Genomic DNA, 18,688 nt, shown 5'->3' with positions numbered 1-18,688 from the left:
AAATGGCAACTCCTCCCCCCAGTACAGCAGGCAGCCTAGGGATCACGGGTGAGATGCACGTGGACCTCTCACGGTGCCTCGTGTTAGAGATGCTCCCCACCGGCCCGACCGTCCCGAAGACGTGTCTCTGCGTGTCGGCTGAGTGGGGCGCCGTCGGGGCGCGAGCGACGCGCGACGTGCTGCGATTGGAGCAGCCTCCCGGTTGCCTGGCTACCACACTCACGGAAATCCCATGGCTTTCATGCAATTAACGGTTAACTGCGCACGTTTCGCTGGTCCTTGTGCAACGACATTAGGGTTTCTTCCTTACTTAGTCAACCATCACATCAGCATCCTCCTTTGGGCGACACTCATATGAAAAGCGAATGGTGTAGCTTGGAGTCTAACCCTCTTAGCAGATCAGTACAGGTTAAAAACCCAGCATTCCAATGGCACCTATACCTCTTGTTGTCTTACACCCATTTTTACTGAGTGACTGCATTTCTTCCTGACTTGAAAATCAGCCCTACTTCACTATTTCCATAGCAACCCATTTTTTTGCATTCATTGACCCCTACCCCACTAACACATTTCTTAATTAATTTTGCCGATGAGCAGATACATACAATAATGTGTCTTCCTCTGTTTTGCCCATGTTAAGTACTCAGGGAGGTTAATTTGAATTTCAATGAGTCTGCCTCCAGCTGGAAACAGGGCCATCTTGACCTGGCCAAATGTTTTTGTGGGCGAGGTTGTACTTCAATGAAGCGCACCTGTGGATGGGTGAGGGGTTGGCATGTGCGCGTGCAGGGGGGGGGGGGGGGGGGGGTTTACAAGCCTGTATGAGGGGACAGTGAGTGGCTGCTCATCTCAAGCCTGTACGTCTGACCACTGTGCGTCTGACCAATGGGCCTGTTACGTGAGGAATGGCAGTAAAATAAATGTCGGTAATACAGTAGCATGTCTTTTTTTAACCTTTCACATACGCCTTTAGGGCATCTCAAAAAGTACATGCATTTTAAGAGATGAAACGAATATGTTTTTATGTTCTGCACACCAGTGCCTTATTTAATGGCTCAGAGCTTAGTAGTATCATGTTCAAGTTTATTATCATACGTAGCTAGTAAAATCATGTGCTCACTTACATGCTCGCTTCCATACTAAAAAGCCATCCATCGTCCACTCTGCTTTCCACCTACAAGGCAGTCCACTCCTAGACGGCCCATCTTCTTTCTCCTTCCCAGATCCTAGCACACCTGAACCAAACGAGCAAGAACGCTGAAAACCTGCTACAGGTGTGTTGGAAGCTGAGAGGAAGCAAAAACATCAGGGGGTCGCCAAAGACTGGGATGAAAAAACACCGATCTGCCGGGTCATGGTAACCCGGAAGCTTCAGCAAACCTCAAACACGCAGAGCCAAGGGTGCAAACTCCCAACACTGGAGGTGTGAGGCCACTTGTTACATTGTTACCTATCTAAAAATCCAGCCCCCATCACTAATTGGGTTTGTAGGCATTGTGGGCGAGTATACAGTAATAATGTACAATGCTGGGAGCAGATCACGGTGATCAGCTGTAGCCTCGACGTCAGTCAAAGCTTCATAGTGAGGCTTTTATGGTTTCTACACTGACTCATTCTGCAGAGAAGCACAATAAAACCTTGGTCTCATGCCCAAGCTGAGTGTGAATACAGTGAGAAGATATTGGGCTTAATTGCGAGTAGGCAGGTTGCCGAACTTGAGTTCATATCCCACCGTGAACCAATGCTGCAGCTTCCCTGTGGTCAAGCCATGTTGGGCCAAAGACTTTAAGCTGCAGAGTTAAAGGGAACACTCCGCCTCAAACAAATCGCATAAATATACAAGTAAACAAACAGCAATTAGCTAGCTAGCATGTAGCACTGCAGTGTTCGCATATAACCTGGTAGTAAACCTCTTGTCCACGATAACTAACGTTAGTTCTGTACAAAGGTACCAGGAACCAATTCTCTATTATACTATCTTGTAGATGGGCAGTACCTGTTATATACATAAAATATATTTCATAAAAGCAATAAATCACTCGAGACTGTGCTGACTTCCCAAGACTCTCTTCTATGAACCTTCCGCAGAGGGCTTTCAGCACTGCGGTGAGTTACGTTGCTGTGGACACGAAAAACACTTCACATCAACATCAAAGCACTCTAATGACTCCGCATGCATTCTGAGATCAACCGCAATAAGCATTTATTAGCTCAGAGCTGACTGTACTGCCTCTCAATGGACCATTTAGCTACAAAAAATTCTTAACCTGTAAAAACACAGCATGATGCGTGAATTGTTCAGTCTACAGAATTTCATTTGCAAAGACAATATCACAATCAATAGGTATACGTCAATTAGCTGTATTAAAGCCTATTAATTTCTTCAAGGGTAATAGTTCACAGTTGCAGACATGGTACTTTGTTAATTTCTATTTGAATAACAAAAATGACAATTTAATACTGTAGCTAGTTCAACTGATTTGAGCGAACATTACGGTAGCTATACTGTAACTTCCATGTATTTCGTAACGTAACCTAACAGAGTTAAAGTCAACAAGCTACCTGAGCTACCTCACAGTCTAACTGCTAATGCCGTGCTGCGGCTTCTTTCGTTCTGCGTTTGCTCAAAGCCAAGCCATCCGCACGCCAACAGTCGTCGCCTTGAAATCTCGTACATTTTGACTCTTCTGTCTGTCTGTTGCTAAGGTTTCGTGATTCGTGACTAATTGTGAATAACGGCAAGCTGTCCGTCAACGCCTCCGGTGGAATACTGATTCACTGACAAATTCCTCCCCATACTGGGCAAACCGTGTCAGACTTCAGAGCTGCTTCATATGACTTGACTGCACCCATACAGGGGCAGCAACTTGAGTAGGACAGAAACAGGTCCGTGGACTATTTCTGAGTCATGGTTGAAGTGCTAATAAGCTCACAGGAGTGATGGCAATCACAGGAGCGACAGCTATGCAGCGATTACATCGTCCCGGTCCTTCTCCCTATTGAGTGACAGAGACATCAAACTCGGATTGGGGTGGACGACAGCAGAAGTCAAGAAATCACCCGGCGGCGGAAGATGAATCCGAGAGAGGATTAATTAGCACACTCCGCAGATTTCCACATTTTAGCTGATTAGCTTAAGCCCTAGCGACGCTCGCCGTTTTCCAGATACCCATCCCTCTCCGAGGCAAAACAACTCGGTTATGTAAGTGCGTCCAAGAGCGAGTCTCGAATTAACGAGGCACGGCCTTCAAGCCGACGCTCAGCCGTTCTCCAGAAATCCGCTAATCGCTCTGATCCGAAAGGCCGTCATTAACGTGGGGGGGGGGAAAGGGGGAGTTAATTCCCTGCAGATGTTTGCATTAGTGACACAGGGGTCACTGTAGTGGTTTAAGGTTTAAAGTAGATGCAGATGGAATGAGTCCAGCACATGACCATGTCTTTTACCAGCATCAGCCAGCTAATTTCCCTCTAGCGCAAGGCCAGTCTGAAATGCAAACAAGCCTTCCGCTAAAAGGTTGCAATGAATAAGAGGAAACTAACATGTATTAATTATGCATTTATAATGTTTCCCCAATGGAGTTGATAATATTCATTTATTCATTAAGGGTTTATGATTGCAATGCCGCCTCCCTGGGCCTCAGGGCCAAGCGAACACTCCCCATCGCCCCGGTGACAAGTCAGGAATATGAGTTTGAAGGGCATGTGGTGCCATTCTGACAGAGCAGCACCGGTCGTTATATTTAGCTGGATGGCAGCATAGGGGATCAGGGCATGGTGCATGCTGCTGGGGGGGGATCACTCCCAGGACGTGCACAGCAGGTGGAGGGCTGGAGTGGGACGTCATGCGGAACGCTCTCCACTCGCAGGCCTTGTCAGAAGAGCGATTTCGTGCCTTACCATTCGGGGGGGTGAATAAACCAGCCTCAGAGGAGCATGCAGCTCCGTGTGACAGTGGGCAGCAGGCTCCGCTGGGATCAGGACCACTCAGTTTCAGACACAGGAGCAGGAAGTGCACATGTGGCCGACAGGAAATGAGTCTTGGGGGAGCGTGACGTGGCGCTGGGGGTCTAAGGCGTCCCTCTGCTATCTTTTACATGCTTTACTACGATGAACTGTAACCTCTGCTCTGAGAGCCTAACACAGAGCAGGGGGTCCGCAGCAATGTACTGATGTTACATCATGTAATCATCAGGTTTACGCAAAATATTAAATATTCATGGGTTTCTTAGTTATTTAAGTGATCATAGATTTCATTTGTTGGGGTCCCTGGTTTCATAAAGATTCAAACCCCCCTGATTTATAAGGCAGCCAAGGAAAAAAAAGACATCACGTGGCAGTAGGACAGATAAACAAGAAACGCAGCTGGGAAACTGCGAGCAGTATGTTTAAGAGCCAGAGAGTCCGCATGATGTCCTAAAACAGCATGTTCTTTACAGCAATCTTCCAGGAGATTACCGTCGGTGACACGCGTACCCTCCACGCCTGAATCATCTGTCTGAGCAGACATTTTCAGGCTCTCTCTGCTTTACTGCATCGTTCCGGCTTCCTTCTGTGGCAGCAGAGGCCCGGCAACAGCAGGGGCCGGGGCTTCAGCGAGCTTTGCTGTTTCCATAGCGAATGATCCCCATCCCCATGGTTACGCAATCGCTGACATCCGGCTGGCCCTGACTGGGTCAGCTGGGCAAATGCCAGAGGAACGATGTCCCCACATTTAGACTTCTTGGTTTTGCTTTCTTTATCTGTCTTGTAGCAGATGCTTAACCGGTTTCAGTTTTGCTATTCATTCCTTAAGGGGCATCATCAGGAGCGGACTGGCAATAAAAAGCATCTCAGGAATTTGCTGTCAACCCCCCCAGTTTGAAATTTTGTTGCTGACTGGAAGGGTGGGGGGGCTTAGTATATTTTTGGTATACCATGGGGGTCTCCCTTAGTATATTTATATAATGCCAGCATCAGTAAAGAAAGACCGGCCCCCACAAGACTGGCCCACCAGGAAAATTCCCGAACTTCCCGATTTCTAGCATGTACCTGGGCATCGTATTGTGTGGGCCTGCCTTCACTTGGACAGATTCTGTTGTTTTATTGTCTTCATTGTGGCACATTAACATTTGTATCAACACAGATATGTATTTTTCATTTGTGATGTATGTAGGAATTATATGTAATCACATGATTATATTTTTCATTTCTTTGTGTGTGTATATACATATATAAGTTAATTATTTTTAATGTACGTAAGTCACTAATTGTGACATTTAAATTGCTTGCAGCATGAAATATTTAGCATATTTCTTTTTAACATATGTCACTGTCCATTTCACTTAATTTGTGTTTATGTGAGGCAATGGAAAGCATGTAGCGTGCTTTTATGTCCGGAACAGAGAAAGCTGCTATCTTATTCACCCTTTTCCTGTTCCCCTTTCGCTTCTACTAACACTCATTATCACCGCAGGAGAGTCATCAGTTCCTTGGGGATCACATGACGAGTCACATGACAAAAGGGCAGAGACACAGAGCATTCACATACAGCTTGGTGTCATTCAGTTCGCCGTACTGCAGCGTGCATTCATTGTGCTTGCTATCCAAACACAATGGAGGAGCATCCTGTACATTGCCCATTCAGTGGCACATTCCCAAGCTTGAATTTAGTCATGGGCAATCATAAGGCTAATAGCACAACATTAACTTTGAGGGTAACCATTACAAAAAAAAACCCTATCCCCCAAAAACTACTTTTATCCTTTGTTTGCTGAGTTCCCTTAAAATGCGAGGAGAGTCCACTCTTTAACACCATAGTCATCCATTAAAGGAAAACATTGCCGCAAGCAAAACCACAACTTTTCTACAAATACAGAAGCTAGTTATAATTTTTATGAAAAATAGCCACCGTAAATATTTCCCCTTCTTAAAAAAACACAGGAGCTGATATATTGCCATATGAAATGGTACTTTTTTCTTTTTTTCTACCCAAATATATCATGCACACAATTGTTTTATTTTTAAACAAGGACTTAAATTCATCTAAGGGTATATGTCTGCAAAGACTGCTGATTCCTGCATGTAAGCTGTGTGATGAGATGATAATATGCCGGACTTATAGCTCTTCCAGAAGAGCCAGATATAGCCTGGAAAGTGCAAAAAGCTTAATGGATATGTAAGGGGGGGGGGGGGGGCTGAGCATCATCTGTCATACACCCAATTTCTCCTTGAACTTTGTGAGCATCCCAAGGAACAACTAGACCTGCTGTCAAAATATGAAAAACGGGGTAATTTTTGTGTCTGGATTTTGTTGACCAGGCCGGTGGTCCAGACTGCAAACTCCAAAAGCATGACTCAGAATATACTGCTTAGACAACTGAGAACAAAGCTGACGGTAAAATCTCGCAATATGGATTAAACTGCCTCTCCGTCACACTCAGAAGCCCCCAATACTGCTGAATTTATACTTTTGTAAATAGTAATGAGTTAATATCACACCTTGCTCTGTTTTATGCTGTTACTTCTGTACTCAGTCAACCTACTTTATGTTGACATTAATTATTACTGTAACACTGTGAGATTAACTGTAACCACACTACACTAACATACTTAACCCTGTTAATTATTTGTGTACGATATTTTGTTGGACAGATAACCTGCCATTTGCTTGCTGATTGTAAGTCACCGTCGAGAATCGTCCAAATTAATGATGATAAAAATAATTGTAACAGCCTTCCTATAAAAAAAACAGGTGAATGTGAACATATGGCGTTTGGCTGGATGGAGGAGGAGCAGGCTCTGTAGGTACGCTGTCTGCTGTAGGTGCAGCTGTAGCTGTGGATTGAGCTTGGGGCGGTTATATAAGCAACGATTCATGGCTAACATGGCAGAGCTGTGCAGGGTCACAGTCACACTGCCCCCCTGTAAACAGGCACTGGGATCGCATCAGTTCCCCCCTCCCAAATTAACGCAGGGCTACCGTGGACTAAGAATGCTGCCCTCATTCTCACACAAACTGACAGCCACTGACATCCTTTCCCACAATGCTCACACCCCAGCGCAATTTGCACAAATCAAGCTTCCCCTGGGATTTGACTGTTTCTGGGCACAGCTCTATAGCCATTATGCTGCCTGCTGCCTCTTGATGTGTAACTCATGGTGACGAGCCCTTGTTTCTATGACATGTGCCTGAATTTTTAGAAATTCATTCTTTAGATGATATCCCCTAACTTTAGTGTTCCTACTTCCCAGTGGGCCACTGGTTCAGAACCACCATTATCCTCATGATCTGGGCTCTCAGTCATGAAAGACAGAGAGTCCAATCTTGGCAGGATTCTGGCGCAATCTTCTGAATAACCTGTCTAAAAGTCTTCTGGATGAGCATAACTTTCACTCCTGAGCCATCCTTCCTGTGTGGAGCACAGGCTGCTCGAGCACAGGACAGCACAGCCGTGGCCCACTTGGATAGACATGAGCCTTCTCATGGACCACCTCTGTGTTCTGACATTACTGCTCCCAGTCAACAGAGGTGGGGACTTGAGTCATTCGGATTCAAGTCACAAATTTTATGGCCTGTGACTTGACTCAGCAAAACTGATGGAAAGACTTGGATCCAAATATTCGGCAAATACTCGAGACTTGGACCAGACTTGGACCCTATGACTCGAGAAGACTTGAGGTTATAGTCCCCCCTCTGGATACCAAAACGTTAATTTTATCATTTCAGTGTATATTAATTCTCTGCTGTCTGGATTTTCGATTGGCTCACAGCAAAGTTTCCTGAGATAGTTTGTCGGAAACATGCATCACTCTCTCCAAATACACGGATGTAAAAACTGTGCGAGGACAACTGTAAAGTGGACGTTCTCTTTTCAACCTATTCTAACGGGTCTGGATGCTGTTCAGCCAAATGGCTATTTCAATATTAATTTAAATACTAGAACTCGTGGCCATAAGTGGAAATTAGCGGGAGAACATTTTAAAACGAATTTGAGAAAACACTTCTTTACACAGCGTGTAGTTAGAGTATGGAATAGTCTTCCCGCTAGTGTAGCGGAAGCTAAAACCCTGGGTTCCTTTAAATCAGAGCTAGATAAGATTTTAACAACTCTGAGCTATTAGTTAAGTTCTCCCCAAACGAGCTTGATGGGCCGAATGGCCTCCTCTCATTTGTAAATTTCTTATGTTCTATCTCTGCCTATAAAGATTGAATCTAACGACGTACTGTCGTGGGCTTTTGCTACAACAACTTCAGTCACAAATTTGATGACTTGTGACTTGACAGCAAAAATGATGGAAAGACTTGGACTCGACTTGGACTTGAGGACAAATGACTTGAGATGTATGTGATACGATATATATATATATATATATATATATATATATATATATATATATATATTTACACACACACACAAATGATTTGTATTATTTACATTTTCTTTTTGCTTACATAATTTAATTAGGTCAATTTGTTTTCGGAATATCGAGGAATTCCGTTTCAATATTTGTTGCACCCGAAGCCATTTCGTTTGCGCTCTCTCTTCTTACGGACACAAAGGGAGAAGGAGAAGAGGGGACTAGCCAGCTAAAGGCAGGAAAGAATATTATTTAAGTTTCTACCTTTTCGGGGACTGATATTCTCTCTAAGAGGACTCATTCCCTCCCGGTTGTGTGCAGCCAGAGAGGTATGTTTGAGTTTATTCATGTTTTAGTTGTTTGCTGTATTTTAAGTTTACAATGTATGTAACATGAATGCCTGTTCGCTGTTCTATGTGAATAGTTCGACGGTGGAAATACGAAAAGAGAATCTGTAGAAGCTGTTTAAAGACGGCGAAAGATCGTAAAAGAATAAATCCACCAGGAACTGAAGAACCACGGTGTCGTGTATTTCCTGGAGGGAATGAAAAAAAATATATATATATCACAGCTTACTGAACACAGGAGGTGCTCTAGTCCACTGGAAGCCATCTTGAGTTTTGCAACATCGCCAATTACTGACTTTAGCTAAACATCTATCTTGAGAGACTGGACAGACGAGGCGTATAAGGCAGAGTATTTGCTAAAGTTACTAATAACCTGAGGTTCCAGCATTTTGGTGACAGGTTCTTCACCACTACGCCCCCTGCTGGCCATGGATAAAATGTGGACATAGTGGAAGATCATTTCCTCTTGAAGGTAAAACCAGATCAGCCAGGTCATCACTCTACTCCTCATGGTGAATGTTGGGCTCAGTCGAGGTGTATAATCCACAATTGGGCCTTCAGGGATTACAGATATTTGTTTATAGCTGTTGTAGACAAAGGTGGGGGGGGGGTGGCTGATCCTTGAAGGATGCACCAAAGTGTCTCCACATCTGTACAGGGTCAGAAATATCTGGACAGGGGTTTCCCCTAAGAAAACCATGACTACAGCAGGGAGGGAGTGCCATCCCATAATTCCTGATAGCAACCTTCCCCCATTGCCCCTAAATGAACTGACCTTCATTTCTAAATTTCACACGGAACATTCCCACATCAGATGAAGTTATATCTGGCATCTCCAGACAGTGCTGCTCTGAATATTCATCTGAATGGCACACAAATCCCAACACGATACCCAGTGGCTCATCTGAATGTGATTCTCGCGTGTCCGTGAAGCTCCAAACCCGAAGCGTCAAACATTTAACAGTTCAGACGTCCAGTCTGTTGACTTTATTTACATAACAGATGGTCCCACTAGAAGCAGGATGTCTCTCTTTTATCTGGCTAGTGCTGTTTCATCTGACGTGACTCATTTCTGGAGAGGACTGAATGCGATGCAGTTTCAGTAGGACTCATCCAGGTAGAGAGCTTTGTTAAGAGCTCCAGCATACGTGGACCAAGCCAGGAGCTAGGTACCTGAGTTCTGGATGAAGGCTGAATGACTCAAGCATGGTATGGAGCTCTCTGGTGTGGGATGGTGTCGGTGTTGTTTACGCCTCCTTAGAAACGTACCCCCTGCCCCCACCGCCTCTTCACGAGATCTGCACCTAAAAATCATTCAGCTGCTGCTTCTTCAGGAAAACGTCCAGCCAGATAAAAGGGCGAAACTGTAAGCCACTGTACAGTGCTAACTATACAACTACAAACAAACAAACAAACAAACAGATGCATAAATGAATACAGCGAGTTTAATGATTCATATCGCGAGGATTCTGGCGGGAGCAGAATCTGACTGGAATGCTGAGCGGCTTCGCAAACTGCCATCCATTAAGAACCGTTAGGCGAAATGAGGAAATATGACTGCATGCGTTAATGTGATGATTATTATTAAAACATTACATTTTCAAAAGCCATTTTTAAAGGCTTCCAGACAAGCTCTGACATATTCTCTTTCTTAATGGAATTTTAACTGGAAAACAGAATCTTAACAAAATAAATTGTATTTTAAGTAAAACCAGGTTATAAACCCAATTACCCGATATTATCTTGCCAGAAAAGTAAAGACTCCGCACTAAACAGAACCCGCATTTACAAAGGATATTGGAAAAAGCATAAATGAACAATGCTCTTCATTACAGTGCTTTGCAGCAGCATGACGAGTCCATGTGTCCTGATGGTGACCTTGATTCTCTTTCACACTGAGTGCCATGTTGCCCCCCTTCTTGCAAAGCATTCTGGGATACTTGGCCTTTGCAAGAATTACACAACCGCATTTCACCTGACCACACTTTCATTGACCAGTGACATGCTGGATGAGCACGCTCCCGCGAGACGGTGTGCAGAGGGCAGTCGGCGTCCTCCGCGGCGAGCGGAGATGGCTCCCTCAGCCTGTGCCGTGTTGGGATACGGATTTCCCAGCTCTGTCACCTGACACTGCTCCGCCGGAAACTTAACGCCGGCATCCGAACATTAACTTCAGAGTCAACACTATGTGTTGGCAAAATGGGCCCAACAGCTCAAACCGGGGCCCTCATTAGGAGTTAGGTGACTTCCTAGAAAAACTACCATCAACTCCCTCGCCCCAAGCCACCCTGTTTGCTCTCTGGGGGGTGTTAAGGTCAGGATTAGAAAAGACCTAACTGGACCAAAATAGGAAAGAGTTTCCACACTTTGGCGCCAGCTCCCTCTACTGACCCCTGCTGGCACGTGGCGGCTCGCGGGAGCCACTAATGCCCTGAATTAAAGGCTAAGGAGAAGGAGAAGCGATGGCGGGAGAAAATACTGATGTCTGTTTAATGCAGATAAGAGAGACGCTGCCCTGGGCAAGACTAACAAAAGGAGGCTGGAAGGGAGGGGGCTATGGGGTGGGGGGCAGGTCCTGAGTGCTTTGGGAGAGGCTTAAGTAGGCCAGTGTGGAGAGTCAACTGTGGGCTCATCTTTGGAAAAAATTCCAGGCCTGAATACAGCCCACCTCTTCCCGACCCCCCCCCCCCCCCCAGGACTGTTCGCACATTAACCTGCCAAACAGTGTCAAAGTCACCCCCCGGCCCCCTAGCCAAAAGGCCACCCCGTCCCAGTCATAATTCATAATTACCATGTCAGACATCCCCAAAATGCCCCCCCCCCACTGACAATGTAATTCAGGAAGTTCAGATTTACTCAGGAACGCCACCCCCCTCCCCCCCCCCACCCCAACCACGGTGGCCCCCTGAACACATGCAACAGGTGCCATTTCACATGCTCTCTGCCATTTCCTGTCGCAGGTTGTCACCAGGAAACATGGTGAAGGAATGTGCTGGATGGAAGCTGTGGACTTAGAATTAATCTATAATGTGTATTTAATGTCAGCTTATTGTGTTGTGACAATAAGCACAGGTTTAAATAAATGTGAAACAAGAACAAGGTCCCTCACGAAAACAACCGTTTACCATGTAATTACATTACTGTAAATCACTAGGAAAAACAAATGCCTTGAACATTTCAGCCACCGAACCCCTTTGACAATACAACTAAGGGTAACAGTTCAGTAGGACAATCCTGTGGATTTAGGCATGCCTGACAGGAGAGGTTAAACCCTACGATATCTGACGCCCCCTGTGGTAGCTAGAGGAAGCGCACACACATGTCACAACCCCTGGCGAGGTGTAACTTCAGCCCTCCTTTGTGAAGCCCCAGGGTCTCTCTAATACTAGCATGTGGGCTAATTATAGGCTGTGGGATAAGTTTCCCGGAATAATGCGCGACAGGAAATGTCTCGATGTATGTCGCCGTGACAGGGAACGGCATCACGTGCGGGTGGCGAGACACCACCCCTGGAAGACCGCGGAGCTTCTGCTAAGGCAAGTAGCCTTGGAGTAACCTTTAGCATCTCCATGTTACCTAACAGCCGGATCAAGCCGGGGAACTCCAAATGTCAGGAGCAGACAGATTCCCAACTTTTCCTAATATCTGTCTGGAAAGAGCTAATCACAGCTAGCATTTTAAAACAATTTAAAGGTAGCTCAGATACCTCAAGGAGACTTTTGTCCTTATGGAATGAATTTCCCTAGTCTTTCTCTAGCTGGTTCAGTCTAAATGTGTGGATTCGACGGCCCAATAACTGATTTGGATTTTCTTCTTTTTAAGATGTCCATTAAGATTTCCTTAAAAGCACTTCTGCAGCAGTGGTCCTACTTTATCAGGACGGTCATCTTCTGACATGGGTAGGGACTGCAGGCCAGTGAAGGTTGCACATCCAGGGCCCTCCTGCAGCATCCTGGCCATCTCCAAAGAGCCAGCACTAGCTGTGCTGAGAGACGTAAGGGACTGAAACCTTTCCTGTGTGCTGTCAGTCCAGAAATGTAAACTTCATTTCCATCGCTAACCATTGGCTTATAATCAGGAAGTGGTTCGACGACGCATGGTCATCCCACCAATGGAGAGCCTGGGTCGCAGTTTCCTCTGACCTCTGGAACTCGGAAGAGTCGGAACTCTGACCCCCTAACCCCAAGTCATATTTTTTAACACATTTAAAGTAAATTGGGTCTGTCCTGCAGCTCCCACCAACACACTCATTTTGAAAGGCTGAAGCTATTGGGCTTCCATTCTATTCATGAGAAACATTCCAGAAACAGGGAGCCAGGCTGCCTCTAAGGGGTGTACATGCTATTTTGTTTGGCAGTCCAAAATAATAACAGGTTTTAGTAAATTTCCTCATGGTGCGGTTTCAACAGCTTCTCTGCCTGACACTCTTCCTTGTGGACTGCGGGGGTTCGGTTTACCAGCCGATGGCCATGGTTAAAAGAACAAAAGCGTTCCAGTGAGTGCCACACAGAGCAACAGCAGGGTCCTCAAGGGGCGATGCAATCAGCACCGCGGTTCTCCGCCTCCCTACGGTTGTCGGAGCAGAAAAATTAAAAAGCACAACCGCGCACTCCCACCTTCACAAAGATCCCAGCACGCAATCATCCCCAACAATGCACCCTCTACCATAAGGCAGTCAAGAAGCGTTTAAAAAGAGGACATCTCCGCACGGCCTTCCAGTGCGTCAGCGGCGTTGCCATGGCAGCCGGCGTTTACGAGATCAGAGATAATGCTGGGAGTGAGCGCCGGGAGCATCGCAGCCCGCCAGCGGAGCAGCACGCACCGTGCAGAGAGATCCCTCAGGTCACACGGAAACCCCGCTCAGAGGTAATGCTGCCCAGCTCCTAGGGGATCCCGTCTCCACTGATGCTCATCCGGGGGCACGGAGTATGGCCATGTGACCGTTCAGCAGGTTCAGGATTGCAGAGTCCACATCCTGCTGCTCTTCCCCTATCCTCGTCCTCCCTATACCTGGATGTCCACCTCCCAGTTGCGGGCGAGGCTCAGTCACCCTGCGGCCTGAACCCCGGCGAAGTGACGCATGTGACACAGATGCCGACGGCTGCCGGCTCGCCCAAAAGGTCAAACACCGTGCTGACATTTACGGACGCAACCAAGACAAACGTTTGCCTTTCGCTGGCCCTTTCACATGCTCCGTGCTATGCTCAGACACCCTGCTGCAGTCGGACACCCGTAAACCCTCTTTCTGACGCTCACTCACTGTTACACACTATACTTACACACTGTTCTTACACTCTGTTCTTACACACTGTTCTTACACACTCTACACACTGCTGGCTAATAATAAAATACAGCAGCACTGAGTAGCCAATGTAAGAAATCTGATGCATTTAACACTTTGGGGATTATGCTGTTGTACCTTAGGGTGAAGGACTGAAGTCTTCCAAAAATGTAAACAGTAGGAGTAACAATGAGTAAGAACTGCACAGTAGCTTGTATAGGGGCTGCGATTTAACCTAAATGAAGGTGGTCACCTCAGTAACACCTGTTTACCTCATTAAGTAATTTACTCACATACTCTATAATGCACTGTCAGTGTCAATATTTTTGCTCTTCTGAAAGATATAAATTGATTTGCTTTACTTGAGTAAATGTTATGATTTTTATATCTATAAAAGTATGTACTTGCTATAAAAGTACATATGCTGCATATATTACACACAATGTTTATATCGTATTGACAGTGCTTAAATTTATATATACTCAAACACATAAACCAGAGCAACGACACTCATACCTTTGTGGGGACCATCCATTCATTTCTATGGGCAAAACCATAATCCCAACAATGACAACCTTAACCCCTACCCAGCCCTAACCTTAACCATGAGTAACGGAAAAAGAAGGAACTGAAAAAACGCCCCCCACAACATCAAAATAATAGGGTTTTATCACATTGTGGGGACATTTGGTCCCCACGAAGTAATGTACATCTGACCTACACACAAACACACAAATTCAACCACTGTAAATAGCAAACCTCGTAATATATTACGTACCTGATTATATGAGATTATTTAAGTGTCTTTAATGGGTCTACTTTATTTCATTTAGCTGGTTAATAAGGCCGGTTTCCCGAATGTGGCCAAACCACCGTGCTGGTATTGAACGGGCTACCTGAAAAGGCGCTATACAGATTCTGCTCTCCATGCCCTCCTACACGGAGCGGAGACACGCGTTTTGTCATTAATTTCATATCAGCGGTCGTACACTTTTTTATCTGTGACAATCATTAATGTATAAAGATGAAACAAATAAAACGATTTATAAAACAAAACAGCCCGAAAACACCTATTAGTATAATATATAACACTAACCTTGCATCTGTATCGAATGGCAGAATCTAGTCGTTCCTTGGGCTGTCAGTTCACCTTCATTCTGGCCTCTTCGAAAGATGTCACCTGTCTCCTGTCCGAGCTTCACTGATATTCCAGTTTCTCTCTTCATCTTTACTTTCAAACACCGCTGTTGAATTCAGTGCATTTCTAAAGCCAGGCTTGTAGTTCGTCAGTAAATAAAATCTTAAATCTTCAACTCTTCTTAAAGTCATTCTTACGAGGTTTGAGAAGATAACGACGAAAAAGAATCGATGCCCGCTAAATCTTGTATAAAATATATCTTCGCACATTTAAAAAAACGAATAAACAACATACCAAACAGTACACCAAAAAACTGCCTTATTGAAGTACTTTTACGCTATACACGAATAAACTGTGTTTCGGCTGGTCTAAACTGTCAGTACTCTACACTAAACAATCATTTTTAAAAACAACATACGATTATATTTAAATATCGATAAAATCATTTGGCTCTTTAGGAACAACAGCAAAATAACGTGTAGAAAGAGCTGATAATATTATCGTAGTATCGATCGACTCCACGGAAGTTAGAAACATCTGCTCACCCTAATTTCTATAAAAAATTTAAGCGTCTAAAGAAGTTATTTCCGATACAACTGTGTTCAGTCATCTGTAACTGAATCTGTAAACCTATTATTCTTACAAATATAATCAGAATATATAACTTAATTATCTGAAACCTGATTAACTGTAAATGCACAAATATGCTTACATGCTTTTACAAATATTTATTTATGTCTAAATGTGATGACAAACTGTGCTATTCTATTATGCTCTTGGAATCAGCTTTACCTTAAACTCACCACTGTTGAAAAGCCTGTTGATTCTGGCTGTAAAATAGCTATATACTGTATACACAGATGTATATGGAGAAACAGTGGATCTGCTTCAGTTTGTCTGCATTAATTAACTGGTAACTTAGAAAAAATCTCTTTATAGAAAAACATAGTCTGTTTACAAAGGGTGAACACAGACTGAACTACAAGTCCGTTTCCCTGGCATCTAAGCAGAGTGAGTACAGGGATCTCCTGATGTCCACATTGCTGTTTGCTTTAATGTCGGCCTTTTCAGTGGGTATTTCGACCTCAGCGCCATTTTCCGCATCCCCCGTGGACCGCAGAGAGGACCGACTATGGCTCTTTTTCAGTTCTCCGACTGTATGGTCAATGGTCAGGTCATCTCTGAGGGAGGACTGGTCTTGATCAGTCTCTCTGTGGTAAAAGTAGTTGAAATTGGACACGATGACGGGCACCGGCAAGGCAATAGTCAAAACTCCGGCGATGGCGCACAGAGACCCTACAATTTTCCCCCCTACAGTCACGGGTCTCATGTCTCCATAGCCGACGGTTGTCATGGTTACGACAGCCCACCAGAAGGCATCGGGGATGCTGGAGAAATGGGACTCGGGCTCATCGGCCTCCGCGAAGTAGACGGCGCTGGAGAAGAGGATGACCCCGATGAAGAGGAAGAAGATGAGGAGGCCGAGCTCCCTCATGCTGGCCTTCAAGGTCTGGCCTAGGATCTGCAACCCTTTGGAGTGTCTTGAGAGCTTAAAGATGCGGAACACCCTGACCAGCCGGATGACCCTCAGGATGGCCAGTGACATTGCCTGCTGCCCATTGTTATGCTCCTGGCCCTGCTGCTCAGCCAGCTCCGTGCCCACCGTGATGAAGTAGGGCATGATGGACATGATGTCGATGATGTTCATGATGGTCTTGGAGAACTCCGACTTGCTAGGGCACGCGAAGAACCTCACAAAGAGCTCGAAAGTGAACCATATCACACAAGTGGTCTCGATTATGAAAAAGGGGTCAGACAGGGTGAGCGACGAGTGTGTCTGGGTGCTGTTTTCGGCTCGGATGTTGCCAGGTAGTTCTCTCTCGTCTCGAAACTCAGGTAACGTCTCCATGCAAAAGGTGATGATAGATATGGTGATCACGATCACAGAGACAATAGCAATTCCTCTAGCCGGACTAGAGCTCTCGGGATACTCGAATATGAGCCATACCTGTTTCTGAAACTCATTCTGGGGCAAAGGTTTCTCCTCCTCTTTAATAAAGCCTTCATCCTCTCTGAATCTCTCCATTGCCTCTTCACCCAGTTGATAAAACCTTATTTCATCTGCGAAAACATCGATGGAGACATTGACGGGTCTGCGAATTTTCCCCCCCGACTGATAAAAGTAAAGAATCCCGTCAAAACTTGGCCGGTTGCGGTCGAAAAAATACTCGTTTCTAAGTGGGTCAAAGTACTTGATTCTTTTGTCCGGATCTCCAAGCAAAGTGTTGGGGAACTGATTCAGGGTCCCCAGCTGGGTCTCAAACTTCAGACCGGCGATATTAATGAGCACCCGCTCGTTGCTCTCGTTCTCCAAATCCATATCTAGCAGGTCCCCGTCAAAGAGGTGCGGACTGTGATCGGCTCGCAACAGGGCATCGATCGCATTCTCGCTGCTGCTGAAAGTATTGTTCATGTCGTTTATTTTCCACGATCCCTGCTGCGGGGCTCCCAGGGTGTTCAGTTCTTTGCCGTAGCCCCCGTCCAGACCCGTCTGCACGAAGCTTGACTGGGGAATATTCAGCGCGTTTGAGCAGCCATCGTGCGGGCTCCCACCGCTGCCCTTAGCGGCGCCGTTCTCAAAACTTACTAAGGCTATCTCCATGCCCAGTCCATTAAATATTCATCTCCACAAAACACTCGGATACTTGGATCAGATTTTCCGCGATCCCCGCACACTTTTCCCCCCCAGCTAAAGAGATTCAGACAGATTCAGGTTAACGCCTTCCTTCTCCGGGTATAAGCACGCATATTGATATACGTGCGTTCATACACCTTCAATCCGGAGCCGACTCCCTCGTCTTGAAAAACTGGGTAAATAATGCCATAAAACGACAGCCCAGATCCGGACTAGGGAGTGACGATCAGCGCTCTTCTGATTGTCAGGAAAGCCGTGCGTCGGCGCGCGCTCCGGGACTCCAGCGCTTCAGCTGCGCGGACAGCGGCGGCGGCGGTGCGCTTTTTTGCGCCTCTCCCCAAACAGATCACACTCCCAAGTGTGCATGTGTGTTTCGTCAGGACACTAAAAGCATCGCCTGTTTCTTCGCAGCACGTAGTCCTCGCCTTTTATTCGCTCATGTATTTCCCTAGTCTTTAAATATAAAATGACAGCGGGGTTAAATACGCTCGAGCCACTCTTGCAACAGTTTTATAAAATGTCGTTTTTGCGTTTACTTAAGTCATATGTAACATATTAAATATGATGACGAAGTGATATCAGCCGTAAAATGTATCTGTACAAAAAAATTGTATGCGTGTGTCCTTTTGCGGTACACTTGACAATTTAATGTAATTGTTTATACAGATTTTTTTTAAATTATTATTAGTTATATTATCGTATTTCTAAACGCAGTAGAAGTATCAGGTACTATCCTTTCTAAAAAAAAACAGAAAATCCCTTTTTAGAAAGCCAGCGCTTTCCCATCGTCTTTCCATTCCCAACCTTACGTTCTGTGGTTGTCAGCAACAGCTTCCTGTGTTTGTTTGCATGTTGTTTGATACGGAACCACAAAACTCAACGTGCCCATT

The 18,688-nt window shown here is 45.3% G+C and overlaps 1 protein-coding gene across 6 annotated transcripts in view; it reads right to left on the bottom strand.

Moving 5' to 3' along the window:
- Positions 1–18,139, bottom strand: part of LOC111833344 (potassium voltage-gated channel subfamily A member 1) — a 36,219-nt gene extending 18,080 nt beyond the window's left edge. For 3 of the 6 annotated variants that reach the window (XM_023791534.2, XM_023791535.2, XM_023791537.2), the window contains exon 1: positions 15,062–18,139. In XM_023791534.2, coding sequence (XP_023647302.1) covers positions 16,083–17,765 — 1,683 coding nt within the window. In that variant the 5' untranslated portion in view covers positions 17,766–18,139 and the 3' untranslated portion in view covers positions 15,062–16,082. Of the gene's footprint in view, positions 1–1,124; positions 1,236–15,061 lie in introns of all 6 variants that reach the window. The other 3 variants (XM_023791536.2, XM_023791538.2, XM_023791533.2) reach the window with 3 other exon arrangements.
- Positions 18,140–18,688: the final 549 nt, after the last annotated feature.

This window comes from Paramormyrops kingsleyae, chromosome 1 (genome assembly GCF_048594095.1).
Source record: "Paramormyrops kingsleyae isolate MSU_618 chromosome 1, PKINGS_0.4, whole genome shotgun sequence".
NCBI classification, from domain to species: Eukaryota; Metazoa; Chordata; class Actinopteri; order Osteoglossiformes; family Mormyridae; genus Paramormyrops; species Paramormyrops kingsleyae.
The sequence above is the reverse complement of the archived record's forward strand: the minus strand, read 5'-3'. Positions and strand labels throughout refer to the sequence as shown.